Raw genomic sequence first — 19,265 nt, 5'->3', positions numbered from 1 at the left:
GCATCAAAAGTCACTTCTGAGCATGCTCCGCCCAGTTCCAAAATGGCGGCAGCGCTACTTCTGGTCCGGTCCCTTATTTTTCAAGAAGGAACTTGGCAGGTATGTCTACTGGTGGCCAGTCCACTGAAAGCTACTAATAGAGTCATAGCTCTCTTCTCCTGAGCCTTTAACCTCTAATTGGTTAGTATTATAAATTAGCCAACTAAGGATCACACAGTGATAACACTTACTAAAAGTGAAATCCTTTTTCATATGGCAAATTTCTGTTTATTTTATTGATTTGCATTTTATTGATTTGCAACAGAACTTTTTTCACTGATCCCAGGGCACAGCAGACTGCTCCATCAGGTGTCACAACCATCACCTATGCTTTCCTCTGCTCTGCCTGAGTCTAACACCAAGATGGTAGCTGGGTTTGGTTTCTCCCCCCCTCCCCCCTGCCCCTGCCCCCAGCCCATGCCTAGCTACAAGGACTTCTGCGTCACAAGGCCAGGCCAGGCCTGTAATGTACTCTCACTCACTTGGATAGGCTGAGCTTCCCTGCTGCTAGGTGGCTCTGCACCGTTTGCCATCGACCTCTCCCCGCCTTCCCAATGCTGGGCTCGCTGTGGGCAGACACGCTGCTCTTCATGCCGTCCTCTCGGAGCTGCTGCCTCTCCCCATGGCGTCCTTCCCGCCCCGCAGCCAATCCTGAGGTGGCTGAAGCAGCCAGCTTTGCACCTGACAACAAGGAGCCACTGGGGCATGTCAGGAGAGGAAGGCGGCCAGTGGTAGTGAGAAGGAGGTCACGCAAAGAGGAGGGGGGAAAAGAGAAAGAGAGACAGAGAGAAAGAGAGAGAAAGAGAGAGAGAGAGACAGACAGACAAGGGACAGACAGACAGAGAGAAAGAGAGACATCAGCACTGCAAAAGAAAGGGCCAAGGAGAGCCTTTGTCCCAGGCAAAGACAGCAGGCAGCCCTGGCTTGGTTGTGAGGTTATGATTGCAGCCAAAAGTTACTTTATTCCATAGACAAAGAAGGGTTGAACAATGGATAAGGCCATTGGGAGAGGCACTGTGCAGGCGAAGGGAGAGAAAAGCCATGTTAGTGAGAGAGCTTACCACTGCCATCACCATCACCACACAGTGCAGATGCAGAGAACACGTTGAGAGGGTGACCAAAACGGGCAACCCCGTCCTGTGCTGCAGAGAAGGTGGAGGGGTGTGGGGGGGGGAAGGAGAGCCAAAGGAACTGGGGGCGGGGGGCAGGGAGGGAAAGGTGCCGGCCTCTCTTAGTGAGCTGCTTAAGGCAGTGGTTCTCAACCCATTGGGAGCACCATACAAGCCTAGCAAGCCGAACGTCTGAGCCAAGGCCCCTCCAGAACAACAGGATTGCTCTAAGTTTGTGATTGGGCTCTAAGGCATTGGGCACATTGGCCAGTGTTTCCATTTGGGTTGGTTTATGTCACTATTGTGTGTATTGGGTTTAAAGCCGAGTACAGAAGCCAAGCACTTGGTTGGAAGGCCTACCCCGAGAGTTAATAGTCAGGAGCTTGACCGGATGCCAACGAATCCAGAAGAACGCTATTTCTCTGCACTGGGACCAGAGAAAACAGGGAATCCCGGGCATCAACCACACAAGTCTGTCATGCCAAGTACCAGTGCAAATGCCAGTAGTTGGGAACCACTGAATTAATGGATGGGAAGGGGGAGGGAGGGAGGGAGGGAGGGAGGGAAGGCAGGAGGGGTTGCTCGTCTCCATGGCCATTTGTCCATGGGGAGGGGGGTGGAGTGTGAGGGAAGAGGTAGAAGGGAGAAGAAGGGGAAGGGGAAGGGGGAAGCAGGAAGGGGAGGTTGGAAGAAGGGTGTGCATATACTCACTATATATGATCAAATCAGTTAAAGAGAGACTCACTTGAGGGAAAGTCGTGGATCACCATAAGGGGCGTAAGGTGATATGTTTAGTATAAACTCCTTGGGAGGGTAGGAGCTCCATTTCTGCTGCACTGTGTTGTCATTGTTATTCCAAAAGTCTCTGTCTAGATCACTACATCAGCCGGTGATGAGGGGAGAAAAATAAAAATAAAAAAGGGAAATACAAGAGAGAGAATCTAAATTCCTGTGAGGGGAGGAAGGAGAAGAAAAAAAACAAACCCCAAATGAGAGACAGCGAGGTCAGAGTGGTGATTTCTCCTCCTGTGGAAGGTAAGCTCTGTGCCTCACACCCACATGTGTACACACACACACACACACACACACACACACACACACGGAGGGACAGGTGGGAACAGGAGGTAAAGCTGGAGAAAGACAGGAGTAGGCACCTCCAGAATCTGGTGGAAAGAGAGAAAGAGAAAGAGAGAGAGAGAGAGAGAGATGGCGTGCAGTTAAAGAAGTTTCCCTCAGACGGCCTTGCACCTTGCCTTCTCAAGCCCTCCACTTTGCCTCCTGGGAAGGACAAAGTAGTGCCATTTTGCACACACTACTCATTTTTCAGTCTTCATCTAATATGGAGCCTTCTAGAGAAGGATTACAATAGCACCTAGCACAATGGCAGCATCTTTTTTTTTAATAGAAAAAAATAAAAAATAGTAGTAATTTCTTTCCCAACCCCAAAATATTGGCAGGACCTACTGCTGCTTCTGCAGGGGGGAGAATAGAATCTCTTCCAAGTGGTTCTCTGTGCAGAATGTGTGCATCAGATTAGAGATAAATGTAACAGAGAAGCAGCAAAGAATCTTGGGTGACAGGTTAGGGAGAGCAACTCACCAAGATGGTTCCTGTGAGAGTGGTATAATTCTATCAAGTGTACAGCAATGTGGTGTACATGAGCGATATAAAAACCATGGGATTTTGTTCACGTGTACTGAAGTGAAATTCAATAAAATCACCGGGAGGCTTTGGCCTCTGAACCCTTTCCCCATGCCTGCCAGGATGTGCGCCTGGAGCATGGGAAGTAGTAATAAAGATGACTCTGGATGTTTGTCATCAAGAAGAAGGCCTCATGCAGCCTGAGGGATGTGGCATGTCCTCAGTCCTCACATGGATCTTCTGCTCAGTTGTGCAGAAGGAGCCAGGGAGGGCGATCTGTCTTGAATTAGAGGCTGTGCACTGGCAATATTCTCTAAATAGGCCATGACTCCCACTCTATGATCTGATAGAACCTGACTAAACCATCTTCTCCTGATTTTAGAGATCATCAAATGACTACCTAGCATTTGTCTCACAGGACTGAGATCTGACAACAATGGTCTTTGAAGTCAAGTGGCTCTTTGGTAAATTTATTGGAGACATCAAAGGTTCCTTCCAGGGTACACTTCTGTGTGCAGTCCATTCGCTGCTCATTAACTGTCCTCCTTCCGGGCTTGAGGATGAAAAGCCTTTCCACTGGGCTCTTGAGACACATAAGAGGAGAAAATGAAAAACCTGGGATAAAGGGTAACTGCATTTCCTCCAGATGACCTGTTTATTCAGCATTTGTCTTGGGCGTCGAGTTCACAGAAAGCGTTCCCCCACACTTTCCAGTGCATTTTTTCTTATTTTCTTGTGCAGAACTTCGCCATCAACTATACTCGCACAACCTGAATTTACCACCAAGCTCAAAACCATGGAGGGACCTGGTTTGAACAGAGATATCGGGTTCTTATCTCATTATACATGATAAGCGATCTTCAGCCATCTCAACCCTTGCTTTTTCATGCAAAACCATTTGCAGTCGTTTGCGGTCATCAACAGCTATCAGTCAGTCAATCACCCATTTCCACCACCCTTCTGAGTGATCCCCCCTCCCCATCCCCACCCCTCCCCACCCCTTCTCTACATAAGTGCCTGGAAACTTCCATTTCACTGTATCTGAAGAAGTGTGCATGCACACGAAAGCTCATACCAAAATAAAAACTCAGTTGGTCTTTAAGGTGCTACTGAAGGAATTTTTTTATTGAATTTACCAGGACGTGATTGAATCCCACCTCAAAATAGCAGCAATCTGCAAGCGCCTGAACTCAAGGCTCATTCACAGGGAATGGAAACACAAAGAAAAGTGTTACAAGGAAGTGGGGAAAGTGGAGAGGCAAGCCTCTCTCCACTGTGAATCTTTCTGCCTGCCTCCTTCCTCATATGACACTTGCCTTGTTGAGCTTGGGATCAGGGGTGTCATAGAGCCCTCCTGTAATGCTGCAGTGGGACTGTGTAAAGGAAACACTTCTGCTGCTGTGCAATGTGAGAGAAGAGTCCCAGGCTTTCCATATTGCTATGTTTAGTGGCGGTTACTGCTGTTGCATCATGGTGATCTTGACCCACTCATAGGCATAGCCATCCAGTGAGAGCAGAATGGACACAGCCTGCCAGGTCCCAAAGACACCAGGGAGACAACAGTGAATATCAGACATTTATGATAAAAGAACACGATCCCAGATCTCTGTATTCATCACATCTGGTTGTGCTAAGGATTTAGATAATGGAAAGCAGTGCTACTCAGAGACTCAAGCTACAGATGGGCCTGTGCATCCAAGGATGCAATATCTACCTATATGCAAGTATGTGCACACATACACACTCACTCATGCAAAATATGAGATGTAAGCACATATCTACAAACAGCGCACATAGGCACGCACGCACACACACACATATATATGAAAAATCACACATAAATGCTTGCACAACACAAATGCACACATACTGAAATGTCACCAATCTTTCTATTTGGGGGTCAAACTAGATGTCACTTTAAGGGCATAGCATTGCAAGCAGTCATGAACATGTTTTTTCTTTATTTATTGGGTCCCCCCCCCCAATGACTATGGTATGCAGGAAGGTGAGATATCCCTTCCCTCTACAACCACAGTCCAAGATGAAAATGCACCCTGTATGCAGCTATAAGGATTAGAACAAAAGCTCCCACTGGCAATGACAGGAATATTATTTCTAAGCTTGCAGGGAGAGAAGTGTTGCCCTTGGGATTGTGTCTGGAGAAGGAAATAATAAACTTCACCTCTGTGCATGCTGTGGTCCTGATGACAATTGCCCTCCTCCCACACTTGTTAAATAAAGGGAAAACACATACATGCAGCTTAATGCTACATATTTAGTTTGTGTGCAGTTTGGCCCTCCGTATCATCACCCCAGTGGGTTTCCTGGCACCAAACAGGAGGAGATACAGGTCAGAAAGTGCCAGATGTTCACACTTTTGAAGGAACACTCCTTTTACCAGATCCACACAGTTCCATGGGATGTAATCAAGTTCCCTTCTTTCACAACATCTTAGCTTCACCACTGAACGCCTTGGAATAAATGCCAGATCTCTTCAGTGTCCTGTACTGCAGAAATTTTGACTTGGCAGCCGTATAGGCAGATGGCAGCAAGGAACTGAGGGTTAGCTTGTATGATCATACTGGAAGGCAAAACACCAGCCATGTTGCAAAACTGATACTTAATCATGCTCTCGGGAAATGTGAGTTTTTAATCATTCCTGAAGATGAGACAAAATATCAGTTTCACCACATGGGAGTGCATCTACAAGGAATTGTAATCATGGGAGAAATTTCACCCCAACATGATGCATCCCTATCACATAAACTCAACTCATCGTACGTAACTGTTGCAATGTGAAAGAAAGGGAAGGACTAAATGGAAGAAAGGGAAGAAATAAATGGAGACCCATCTTCAATTGAGCTATGAGTACAGCTGCATTGATGAGTCAAAGGAATAGCCTAGGCACCTTAAAGGTTTTGTTCCACCACATTGCTCAGCACAGCAGCTTCATGTGCTACTGCAATATTCAATTACCATGATATGCTCACCTCTTCCTTGCTTCTAAGGGAAAGCACTGAGCACTGGGAAACTAGGTGAAAATCCTAAACACACTGACTAGGGAGTAAATCCCATTGGGAAAAAATGGAGCTTACTTCCAAGTAAGTATGCATAGGAATGCACTGTCAGGCTTTAATCCTGTGTCATTTACTTAGGAGAAAGACCCACTGAAATCAGTGGCCTTGAATCCAAGTTAACATGTTCAAAGATAGGGTTATAAATCTTTTCTACACAGAACACCCTTTGTTGTATGTTATAGCCCTGAACCCATCACACCCTTCAGGGACAAAAAGAAGGAAGCATCTACTTTGAAGAAGTCCAGCTCAAGGAGCTTAGCAGAATCATCTCCTGCCAACAAACCAGAAACATTGTAAACATTTTGGGGGAACAAGTACAATTTTAACAAGGGTTAGGGTACAAATGTAGATGAAGTATATATAGAAAATGTTATGTGACACACATTACTTTAAAAAAGAGAGAGTAAGTGTTCTAGGTCTCTCTCCTCTGTTAGCCTTCAAACCAAATGACAGCAGGTCCTCAACAATATTTATTGTAAAGGTCCCAAGAAAATGCAATGAAAGAAACAGCAGGGGTTCCTATGGAGCAAAGTTGGGAAAACCTATTCTTTGTGTTAGACAATGAGGAGAAAGAGACCCAGAAGTGTTTATAGAGAAGGGCGGGCCCTATCATGTTATCGGAAAGCTGATAAAGGGTAAAGCTTAAGAGAACCCTTCCACAACAGGCTAAGGAAGAGCAACATATAATTGGTGGGAATGTGGAATTTGGCTTAGTCCCCAGCTTCCTGCTAGAGAATCTTTTCATACAACGGGGAGGGGATCAGAGGGGCTTAAATCACAGTGACATAGACAAATATGTTGTTTACAGTTTGTCCCACTGCTGAGTCTTCTATGCCACTTTACTACTACACAACTCATTGCCAAGTCATTTCTTTGTGTGAACACACACAGCCACAAAGGAACCTGGAATAAGTCCATAGACCACAATGACTTGGAGTTGTTTCAGAGGAAAGGATTTATATATTTATTTATTTAGGCTAAAGGAAGACTATGCAGCCAGCCGTACATTTTGCCTGGAACCAATTGCCACAATCTGAAAATGTGGGGGCATGGTCTTAAGGCTCAGGAATATACATACGTAGAGAATATCCATAACCACTTTGAAGTTGTTGTTGTTGTTGTTGCAATCAAGCAATAAAATAAAATAAAATTTATGAGATAAATAATACATAAAATAATTTTCTTCTCACCCCCTGAAAAGGGGTCAGGAGTATTTTACTAACTTTTACACTACAGACATGCCTGAGACTAAGCCCTGGAGAAAGAAAATAATCAATGGTTTGCTTTTCCATTCAGGAGATTTATCGCGTGCCCAGAAACAGAAGAAAGGCTGAACTCTTATTTGAACTGGTATATATCAAGTGTGGATAGTTATATATAAGGCAGAACTGCAGTTTGGTACTGATCTCTTGGGCAGTCTGAATCTGTTGACGTCACATGTGTAGGGAAGGAGAGAGTCTGAAATGTGTTGAAATACAGGCTGTGCCCAGGGGAAATGTCAAAGAAGCAGATAAAATAGTAAATGCAAAGGGGGTGGGGTGGGAAAGTGAAGGCTTGCAGAAATGTAATAGGGATAGAATTACTTTTTGAGGGATAGCACTTGGAGGTTTGAGCCTTGGGATGTGGTGGAGGTGTGACTACAGGTGTCAGATTACTATGGTGAGAGGGTAAGAGCAATATAAAGAGAACAGCCTTATTTTTGTAGGGCAATGTTTCAGGGTACTAAAAGAAGTGGTGCTACTCTGATGAATGTTGGAACGAGAAATATTTACAGGTGTGCCAAGAGCATTTTGGACTACTCTCTGGTTGGAAAACATAAAGGTGTATGCACACAAGAGTGGGGTATTTACTAAAAATGCAGGAATAATTACACAAACTGAAGCAATATCAGGAGCTGCATGTGTACAACGCACATACAGTGGTGCAGTAGCAACTGGTGCGGTGGTACTGCGAAGCTGCCCTCCCAACACTGGCGCCACTGCAACTCACCAGGAGAGGTCTGGGGAGAGACAGAGGGGAGGAGAGATTGGGGCTGTGTGGACACACTGGGGGAGACAATGTGGTGCTTCCGCTGGTGGTCTATGCAGCCCTGACCTCACCATCACTCAGTCCTGACCAGGTAGATACCAGTGTTGGGAGGGTAGCCATGCCCCACTACACTGGCTGCTACTGCAGTGGTGTGGTATATACCTGTATATGCTTAGGACTAGAGCAATATGGCAGTGGAGGAGACACATGAGGTGTGTTTAGGATTACTGCGGTGAGGGCAAATGGTGGTGGCCCAGCTTTTCAGCTACAGGGTTGCCTGAAGGCAAAACAGCCAACACATCCCCAATGAATATCTCCATTGTGCAGTGATTGTGATCCAAACACCTCCAATCCATTCACTCCTATAATTCCTCCTGGGACTTACTTAATGGCTTTCTTTTCACTGCGACCTCGGCTGGAATCGGGAGTTCCCACCGTCTCCAGGGAGTTTTTATAGCGTTTGCCCTGAAATGAAAAGAAAAAGAGAAGGTGAGGATAAGTGTTTATCTGGTAGGAGGAACGGCTTTGCTTCTGAAAGGAGAACAGGAAGAGATCTAGGTAGGTCCCTTCCCCTTTTCACACTTGCAGTGGCACTGTATGTGATTAATGTTCAGAAACGCAGGAGGCCAGCTTTGTCCAGCAGACCCTTTGAAAGTAGAAAATTTGCATAAGTAGACTGTAATTTGGGGGTTACCTCCATAGACGTTTTTGGTAAGAGAAAATGCTCTGCTGCCCCCTGCACAGAGAATATCTCTGCTACAGCTAAGGCTAAAAACAGAGTATTGCATAAAGATGGTGTTACTTAGTGCTATAATTCCACATGCATTTCCTCTTTGTAGATAAAATCTATCAGCAGCTAAGGAAGCATTTACCAAGTCAAACCAGGAGTGCTAAAATCATAAAACCAGAATTGCATCTATCTGATGAGAACAAAAGACAAAGGAAATCTGTACTAGAAATACAAAAATGTATTGATAGCAGCATGGACAGATCCTATATGAGGTGATCATCAATGACAGCTTCATACATCACAAAAATACCCTGGGCATGATGCCAGATTTAGTAGATCCACAGTTGATGAAGAATGGACTTAACCAGAGGGAAAGGTAAAAGACTGATAATTTTAGGGTTTTTTTGTACAGCAAACTCTGGCACCCACCATTTAATCCTCAATTTTTAAAGTATTTACTGAAGTGATATGTCATGAAATTGACCTGGAAGTCAAAGCCCCTCCTTTTTAAAAAATAATAATCAAAACAGTTTTATTGAATTACACAGATAATTTAGCAGCATGAGAAAATATTGTTACCTTAGAATTCCTATAACAATATATAACAACATGTACAATATAAAATACAACGGGCAGGAGACAAAAAGAAACTGCAGAGTGATACACTGTTTAACTCAGGACTCATCCACACACTTGTGGATTTCCAATCATGGGTCCGACAAGTACTTTTACTGCTGAATTGGAACAAACGTCAACTGAGTTTTCTGTAGCTATCGGAACAAACTGAAATGAAATCTCCCATGCAGGTATTTGAAAATAGCTGAGAAGTTGCAGTCCAAGGTTCCCTTTTTGTGCTACTCCTGGAACAGGAGTACAGAGTACTGAATGAAATAAAGGAATGGGGATGGTGTTGGCTGGGTTGGTGTGTGCAATTATCTCTAGAGCTTTGAACATTATTTTCTCTTCTCTGCTAGTGTTTATTTGCATGTCCTTCTGTTGGTCCATTTAAAAATAATGAAATAGGAACCATTAGGATAGCTTAGTTGGAAGAGCATGAGATTCTTATTGCCAGGGTCGTGGGTTCAAGCCCCAGGTTGGACAAAAAGATTTCTGCATTGTAGGGGATAGGACTTAGATGGCCCTTGTGCTTGCTTCCAACTCTACAGTTCTATGATTCTATGATACATAAAGTGTATCAAATATGATATTTGCATTTGTATGCTTTTAATAGTTGTCATTCACATGCAACGCTAAGCCAAACCAGTTATGAAGCAGGTTAGTGCACAGAAAAACTTGGCTGCTTTGCTCCTCCCTCACAACTGTGCACTACCAGGAGACTATGATTTAGCTCAGCGGCGTAGCTAGCTGCTCGGGTGCCTGGGGTGACGCAAATGTCCTGCACCCGGGGGCGGGGCAAGCCGAGACAGAGCACGCTGCATGGAACCTCCACAGAGTCTGCAAACCCCATGTTGCCATTTTGGGCAGCGTGGAGCCTGCAGGTGCCTGAGCCACCACGTAACTCCCCAGGAGAGATGTGTGGCTCAGGCGTGCTACAAGCCAGGCCTCGCGGTCAACCCCCTCAGTGATGACACCTGGGGCGGCCCGCACCCACTGCACTCCCCTTCCTACGTCAACCGATTTAGCTTAGTGTTATGTGTGAAGCTACACTCAAGCTTTGTCTTCCCCAAATAAACCATGAGTTGTAAGCCAATAACAAACCTTGGTTACAGCTTGTGGCTTCTTTGGAGCAAGACAAACCACTAGCCCAACACATAACACTAAGTCACATCATGGTTTAGTTCTTGGTGGTGCAACAGCAGCAGAATTGGGGAAGGAGAAGTAGACACGATTTTCTAACTACACACCAGTATGCTGATTGCTTCACACTAAGCCACAGTTTAGCTTAGTGTTATGTGCAAACCCAGCCATAGTCATTATCAACTCTTTTTATGCAATAAAATTGAATTGGATTAGAGGGGAGAAGATAACTAGAAGCTTCCCAAACTCCATTTTCGTTATTGTCAGCTAGAGATCTGGAACACCAGATCTGACAACTCACAACTACGTAGATTCAATTCCAGTGTACTTTGCCTTGAAAAAAACTACAGAGAGTTCCTGCATTGTAGCATCAAAAATATAATGGCAAGGCAACAGCTAGGTCCCTGGCATTAGGTAATGTAAGGCTATATTGAGGGATTAAAGTCTGGCTTCAGTGGAGATGACTAATCATAGTTCACACTATGGGACACTAAAGTCAATGGGAACTGTTGAATGTCTTTCACTTCCAAAGATCACACCATTGCAATTTAATTAACTGCCCCCTAGAAGGAACATGTTCTCTTAATATTTTATTGTTGCAAGTTCCTCCAAACCCTGTTGGGTATTTCTAACCACACACTTTCCCTCAGCATAGGGTTCCTGTAAAGTGATATTTATTAGCTAAGGGGAATAATCAGAGGCTCCAGGCTGATCAAAGTTTTCTTTTGTAAAAGTGCTTTGCAGAAACTAAAATAAAAATTGAACATTATCTTAGCAATTGGTTCACTGGCATTGACACATTCTTTATAGAGATCTGGATGTTGACTGGGCAATTGTGAAAGCATCTGTCACTTTCTTAAACAAAATAAAGTTATTTCTTTCTCATTGTTGCTGACGTGAATAGAAAATATGTTGAATGGAATGCTCAGATTCACATCAGGAGTCCATTGCTTTATTATTCTAATTCTGTCATATGTCAGTATGACTTATATTTTTCTTTTGTTTTTAAGATTTAATTTTCAATTGGATTAGTAAAACTGCTAGAAAGTTCAGGAGTGGCCAAATCGCAAGCCAGAGATTTCCCCTGTGCTGCTGAACTGGAAAAGGAAGCAGCAGCAGTAGTGCCTTCTCTCACCTGTCTTGTCTCAGGCCTCACCTTTGACCGCAGGTGAGAGACCGATAAAAGGACTGGGTGAAAATGGGAGGGAGAAATCACCGCTGCCTGGACTCTAATTCAGTGACAATTCATGTCCTGCTTATGTGCTTAGAATCACAGAACTGTAGAGCTGAAAGGGACCACAACGGTCATCTAGTCCAACTCCCTGTAATGCAGGGATCTTTTGCCCAATGTGGGGCTCAAACCCAGAACCCTAAAATTAAGAGTCTCATGCTCTACCAACTGAGTTTCCCACAGATGGCCTGCTGGCCACTGTGTGAACAGATCATTGGCCCAATACAACAGACTTCTTATGTTATTATGTTAATTTTAAAGGCATGGGGAAGTCTCTAGCTTAGAAACTGGCAGCCACAAAACTATATGCATTTTTTTTCCATTTCATTTTACACTTCCTAAGCAAGCAGAGATGTCCATGGGAGTTTACTAGTTTGCATTCACTCTGCAAGGTCCCTCTACTTTGGGGGTCTTGAAACTAGATAGAGGCTTTGGTGCTCCTCCATGCTCTTCAAGGTGAACAAAATTCAGCCTACCTTGCCTCCCCTTCATCACAGTCCCAGCAGAGGAGAAACAGCCAGGCCATTTTAGGATTAACTGAACTCTAATTAATTAAGTTCACAGTAACAAAAAAAACCAACCCACATGTCATAAGATAATGAAGTGAGCATTTTGTTCCTAATTGGGTCTCGATAATAAGGCCGCTTGGTTGTGATTTCTGATGGCAGTCTCAATGTGCTTCATGATTCTAGGGCAGGCAAGAGACAATTAATGCTAATTAGTGAACAATTAGCAAATGAAAACACAGGTGTAGAAGGGAGACAATTTTTGTGCTACTCTTGGTGCAAGTCTGCTGGTACAGGCATAACCCAAAAGGCCTCAGGCATGCAAGCAGTGGATCCTTCTTCCTTAGATTGTGGATTAGATGTGAAAGGGCAATGATTACAACCACAAAGGGCAACAGTACCAACCACAGATGTCAGTGCTGCAGCAAAATTAAATTAGGGACTACAGGAGGGAATAATATAAGACAGGCTGAGGGGGGAAATGATTTGAATAGTGTAAGGCTGGTGAGGAAGTGTGGGGAAACAACATTCCATTGAGATTTGGAATGAAGTGCTGGGAATCAGAGGCCAATTGAAAATTAGATGTCAAGAATGAGCAGTGTAGAGGCCTTCACACTGAGAGATGGACTCCAAAAGGGTTGGGAGGTCTAACTCAGTAATTCCATTTGAAACAACACAACTAACTAATTACCTAGGAAAACCACTTTCTAAGAGTCATGAACTTCCTCCATGCAGACTGAAGGTGTAAATAGGTGAATAAACCCTATTTCTTAAAGCATTACATTCTCTGCTCTGTCTTCCATTATCCAAGGGGACACAGACCCTATGTGTGTGCCTGGGACCCCATGGTAGGGTTGCCATATTTCAAGCAGTGAAAATCTGGACGGAAAGGTTGTTGAGCTTTCTTTGGCAAAGTTGTTGGGCTGCCATATTTGGGTGATGTATGGAAACCCTACCCATGAGCTCTTGCAGGCACCTTCCTTTTGTAACAATATGTTATTAATAATCTAGGCATTGGGTTTGAAACTGAACTTTAAAAAGGCTCTCTAAAAATATTTTTTCTTTTTAAAAAAATTGCCCCAGATTTTTTTTACCTTCATTGATAAACATACTTTTGCTCTCTAAATGTTATGTGATTTAATAGGTTTTTAAAAATGGGAAGTAGTTAACACTTGTTTTCCTGACCCCAAAGAGACAGAAAATCTTAATATTTTTGACAGAATCTAATAAGCTGAGGGATCAAAGGGTAAAAAGATTCTGAGGCAAGGCTGACAACTTAAAGTTGTTGCTTGTTGCTTAGAAAGGTTGAAGTCACAGCCCTGATCAGAGTCCATCTAACAGAAACGAAGTGTTTCAAGGACTCTAGGGTGCTAGAATAAATGTAACAGAAGATTTCTGAAATCGGCTATGTATGTACACTGTGGTCCTCTGGATATCTGAGAAGATTCAGAGTCCCATATGAGATGCATTCATATGACTATGCAGTCATTGAAATCCATGCACAGTGTGGCAGGATCTGTAGAGATGGGCTTCTAGGAAGCTAGAAATCCTTACAAGCTTTGAATGATTTTAAAACAATAAAGAACAGACCATAATGCAGTCATTATGTCCAGCTGCAGTTCAGGGCACTTTGGGCTGGGCTGCTGGACTGTTGTTGTTTTTAACTAAAAGGTATATGAAATATGAGTTTCTATTGGGAGAGAAAGTGGGGTATAACATGAACAAATGGATGCAATGAAACATTCTTAGATTTGAGAAGACCATGCACTGTAATGGAAATGCTACTGGAGTTATTTAACTCCCTCAACCACCTGCTAAACTCAAAGTACCGTTACTGTAGTTGGATTCTGCAATGGCATAGCAAATGTGCAATGGAGTAGATTTTAAGTTTCACTTTCCAAAATGGTCACATTCAGAGAAACTGTAATCATTGTCCATAACAACCTATAAAGCATGTAAACAAAGCTCTTTGTATCAGTTGACTCCTGATATAAAAATGTTTTGCAAAAACTCCCTGCACTGCCTACATGTCCATGGGCAGAACTTGGTCTGAAATTCAGACAATGTTTCAATAACTATGGCTCTGCAACAGAAAAAAAACCCAGATGTTCAAAGGAAAATTTGAGCAATGCAATTGGCTCCTTACCTTGTTTACTGTTGGGCATGTCCTTTTTGAACATTAGCAATGGATGTTCTTTCCTCCAGCAGAAAAAAAGCAAAACCCAGGGGGGTGATATCCAGTGATGTACATCCACCAATAGAATGGAATGGACAGTGCAGAACAGTTTCCCTCTCCCTCCTGCAGCACCCTACATGCTCCCAAATCTGTTACAGAAGATTAGAGGACCCACAGAAGCAGAGGCAGGTGTGAAGGACCTACTAGGGGTGGAGAGGAAGGAAAAGTCTTATAAGCAAGCAGAAATCTGCTCACATCTAGAAGCTCAAATGTGAGGAAGTGGCCAAAACTAACCAAATGAATGTCAATAGGGACAAAGGTAAGGTTCTACACTTAGGCAGGAGAACCAGCTGCACAAATGAAAGATGGGGGACAGTGAAAAGGATATTGGGGTCTTAGTGGACCACAACCTTAACATGATTCAACAGTGTGATGCAGCAGCAGCAGCAGCAGGAAAAAAATAAAATAAAATGTGAGTGTAGTAATTTCTCAATAAATTACCTGGAATGCATAGGAAGTTGCCTATAGATCATTGGTCCACCCAGATAAGCCCTACCCATTCTGGAGACTTAGCTGAGAGTTTATGCATGCAGAGCAGATTTTTCTGCCTCTGAGCTACAGCCCTACCCCAAAGTAAGAAAGTGGTAGTATAAACACTCATATAATTGGGATGTGCATGGATCTGCACCATCTGGAAACCTTCCTTACTGACATCAATATTGATTTCATATTAGATGGGGAGTTGGCCAGGAAGTATTAAAAATGTGTATTTTCAAGGCAGTGCTGAATATATTATGTTTTTCACTAACATTTTTGGCAGCCTATAACTATTTAATTACTAAGCCTTCAGTTGTTTTTTCAGCTGTTTCCTTGAATTTGTGTTTGTTCACAGTGAGGGCAATTCATCCAAGGTGGCAAAGAATTCACTTTATTTGCCCTCAGTGGCATTCTGCTTGGGTGTCACGATGCCACAACATTCACTTAGTGGTCTGAGGTTGGTTAGGATCTTCCAAGTAAATAATGTGGGAAGAAGCCCAAATTAGGGTGGGGAATGGCAACCAAGCTGCAGGAGGTTACAGAAACAAATGACAATGATAAAAAAGTGAATAATTTACATGACACTAGAATTCCTGGACATCCAACAAAGCTGAATGTTGGAAGATTTAGGACAGATAAAATAAAGTGCGAGTACTTATACTTGTTCCCATGGGAAACAGTGATGGCCCCTGACTTGGATGGCTTTAAAAGAGGATTGGACAAATTCATGGAGGACAACGTTATCAATGGCTAGAAGACACAATGGCTACATTCTGCCTCCATGGTCAAAGTCAGTAATACCTCTGAATATCAGTTGCTGGAAACCACAGGAGAGAACAGTGCTCTTGTGGTCAAGTCCTGCTTGCCAGTTTTCCACAGGCATCTGTTTGGCCACTTTGAGAACAGGATGCTGAACCAGATCTTATGTTTTGTCATCTCCCAATGATGGTGCAACCTCCTGAGTAGTATTAAGATCATTTTGTTTTAGAAGAAGCAGTGTCTTTCATAGAAATGCCCACGCCTACGCCCATGATAAAGTCTTGAAGCAGGCAAAGTAATCACACTTCTTTCACTGCAGTTCAGAACAACAGTCCACACATTGCTGCAAATCACAAGAACAGTACAATTCTATAAGAAGAAGAAAATTCCATTGAGTTCAGTGGGACATACTTCCAGTTATATGACTGCAGCCTAAACTGGCAGGGAGTATCACATTTCCCTCGATACAAGAACCAGCTAATATAGTGTTGAAGAACAGAAGTATCCCTACAATAGAAGTGCATCCTCAAGGGAAGATGTCTGTACTGTGTGCAACAAATGTATAATAGCAGTAGCCCATCTGTTGTGGGAAAAAGAAGTCTGAATAGCTTGTGTCTCTGGAAGTGTATGTGCTGGAGAATAAAAGCAGGCTGGACTAGGGGACCATCCATGTGAGGCAGGATAAAGGGTGAACAGAGGACAAGTTGCAGAAGAAATTTGGGAAGTGCCAGGGCTTCAGAAAAGACAGATGAATGTTTATGCCCTGCAAAAACAAACTGCATGTCTTGTGCAATCTAGTCAACTCCACTGCAAGCCTGGAGGATTCAGGGGAAGGCAATGAAAGGGAAAGAATTCCTTTGATCCTCTGGGCTGACTCAGTCTCCTTTAGACATGCTTATTGAAAATACAAACACATACTAACTACTCTTAACAATGGAGGTCTCTTGCACTCTCTCTCCAATTGGGTCAGTAACCCAGCTATATGGTACTCTCAGGCCAGCATGACTCAAGAAGCAAAGAAGCGCAACAGCTATTATGGGCTACACTCAGCAAATCCCCAAGCAGAAAAGACCTTTGTTAGTCACCAATAGACAACATAATCAGCTGGGAATTTCTCTAGCATGCAACTGATTGAAAGGAATGTGTCTTATATGAGAATCCCCAGAATGTGCTTATGTCATGGAAATCCCACAGCAACTGAAAGTACAGCTTTGAAAACCTTCCCATTCCCTTTCCTTGCCCATAGCTGCCAAGTTTTCCCTTTTCTCGCGAGGAAGCCTATTCAGCATAAGGGAATTTCCCTTTAAAAAAGGGAGAACTTGGCAGCTATGTCCTTGCCACACTTTGCCCCCCCCCCCCTTTAAAATAACTCCCACCTTTCGCCTGCAGTTTCCACATCCTTGATATGTGCCATATATTATTAAGTAGAATTCTTCTTGATTATGTGTATGGAGTGGGTAGCTGAAATGCAAAACTTGCCACAGACTGGCAGGGATCTTCCAGCTGCTCTGTGAGTTACAACTTCCTCTTATTCACAATGCTTCCCAAGAAACTCCCTTTTTTGTTGACTGAGTCCCTGACCATTTTAATTTTCCTCTTCATGATGCTGCACTAGAAGAATATTTTGCATTTAAGGAGGACTTGAGAGGGATATTGGCAACATGCAATATTAACAATCACCACATTTCCTTAGAAGCATTTGGGGAAGGGCTTTAGCACAAAGCCTGCTGAAGATCCAAATATGCAGCATCTGTCAGATTTATGCACTTGTTTACTCACAGGATAGCTAGGAGAGTATGGATCTTCTAGTATGGATTGAGAAAATGCAGCCAGGGTGATGTATCTTCAGGCGGCATTTCAAGCACTCAGGTCTGCTGCTGGGACTCAGGGAGCTTGTCACATGCTGTCAGTTGTTGCCTCTTATTTAAATTTTTAAATATTAGTCCATAAAGAAACTCTCTCTCACACCCACCCACCCTGCAAAATGCATTTCCTAAATGTCTTTACTGCATGTCTACAAAAGCTCTTGCTAAATGGGAATGCAGGTGGTTTTCAGGCATGCTTTGTAGTCAAATTTGGACTGTACCATATGGAAGGAAAGAACCTGCAGTCTCACCTGAGAAATAAACAGCAGTTAAACAGGCAGACACTGCTGAGAATACTGGTCCCTCTGTCCCTAGTCTGGCTAGGAAGCCACTGATGCTGAAGACAAGAGTTTGAGCAAGATGGAAGCTGACTAAGGACAAGCTGCTCATGATTCATCTACATTTTGGCAGAAGGTGAGAGGGTTTCACCTTCTTGGGTTTGGTTCTAAATTTAGCTTGATGGAAGAACATAATCATTCATTAAAATTCCATGCTGCCTACACTCTATTGTGTGTGCATACCAATGGGCTGCAGTGCCTGCAACCTTCCTTCTGCTTCAGCCGTCTCTAGACCCCACTGGGAGGCTCCAAACAGGTGACATATGTGCCAGCTGCTGGATTTAATTCTCTCATTTCAGAAGAGATCCTGTGGTGCTTGGGAAGAGATGTGGCCCTGACTTAAAAGATAAGGAACAGAATGGAAATGGGAATGGGGAGGTGGGTGGTGGGAGCTCATCCACAGAGAAACCTACCTTGGAATATGAACTTTCTACCTCCTAGCATGACTAAAGGCTTCAGCCATGCTTAGTATGCTTCCTTAGTTCAAAAAAGTTTTCAGAAGATCACCAAATTTTCATTTGGCAACTGCTTCATGGAAACCTCTAAAGTTTCTGCTCAATTTTTTCATAACCTCCATATTTTCCTGGAACTGACCAAGAAGATTGCATAAAACTCCAATAAATGAAGGCAGGTTTGAACCAAATAATGGTTAAATGTATATTCTACACAATATACTTTTATTACTGACCTTGAATCACGGTTTCTCTTGTTCAAATATCACTTTGTGTTTGGCAATCCCAGGTATGCGTGCTCAGAAGTACTGAGATCAAAGGGATTTACTTTGAAGTAAATGTGCATAGGAATGCTGTTTTAGAGAAGACACGACTATCAGCTTCTGCACCTCTCACCATTTGCAAAATAGGAATAATAGAGGGCCACCTTAAAAGTTTTTTTTTAAAGAAATCAGCAAAGCACTGGACAGTCATCCATGAGATCCTTGATGAATGACAGAGAAATTTGGGCTAAATGATATTAATGTCAGGTGGAGCCACAGCTGGTTGAACAACTATACCCAGCCAGTGCTCATTAATGGCTCTAAGTCAGCCGCCTGGGGGGGAAGACTCAAGTGGAGAACCACAGGGCTCTCTTTTAGGGCCTGTGCTATTCAGCATTGCTATAAATGACTTGAATGAGGGCATAGAGAGGATGCTTATTAAATTTAAAGATGACACACAGCTAGGAGGGATAACTAACACCATAGAAGACAGAATCAAGATTCAAAATGACTTTGACAGGCTGGAACATTGGGCTGAAACCAACAAGATTAAATTCAACAGAGATAAATGTGAAGTCCTACAATTAGGTCCAAAAATAAAATAAAGATCAAAGGCACAAATATAGGATTGCTTGAAAGCAGCATATGTGAAAAGGATCTAAATGACTTAGTTTATTATAAGTTGAACATGAGCCAGCAGCACGACGTGGCTGCTAAAAATGTCCATGCATTCTTAGGTTGCATTAAAGAAGCAAA

At 43.2% G+C, this 19,265-nt stretch overlaps 1 protein-coding gene across 2 annotated transcripts in view; it reads right to left on the bottom strand.

Annotated features, from left to right (window-relative positions):
* The window catches only part of SYT7 (synaptotagmin 7), a 226,950-nt gene that overhangs the window by 61,455 nt on the left and 146,230 nt on the right, over positions 1-19,265 (bottom strand). The window contains exons 3-5 of one of the 2 annotated variants that reach the window (XM_035123676.2): positions 8,280-8,359; positions 1,894-2,025; positions 522-737 (exon numbers count right to left, since the gene is read on the bottom strand). In XM_035123676.2, the coding sequence (XP_034979567.1) occupies positions 522-737; positions 1,894-2,025; positions 8,280-8,359 (428 nt within the window). The remainder of the gene's footprint in view (positions 1-521; positions 738-1,893; positions 2,026-8,279; positions 8,360-19,265) is intronic. The other variant, XM_035123666.2, reaches the window with a different exon arrangement.

Source organism: Zootoca vivipara, chromosome 1 (genome assembly GCF_963506605.1).
Source record: "Zootoca vivipara chromosome 1, rZooViv1.1, whole genome shotgun sequence".
Lineage (NCBI taxonomy): Eukaryota > Metazoa > Chordata > Lepidosauria > Squamata > Lacertidae > Zootoca > Zootoca vivipara.
Note: the sequence above shows the minus strand (reverse complement) of the source record. Positions and strands in the feature narration are given on the sequence as shown.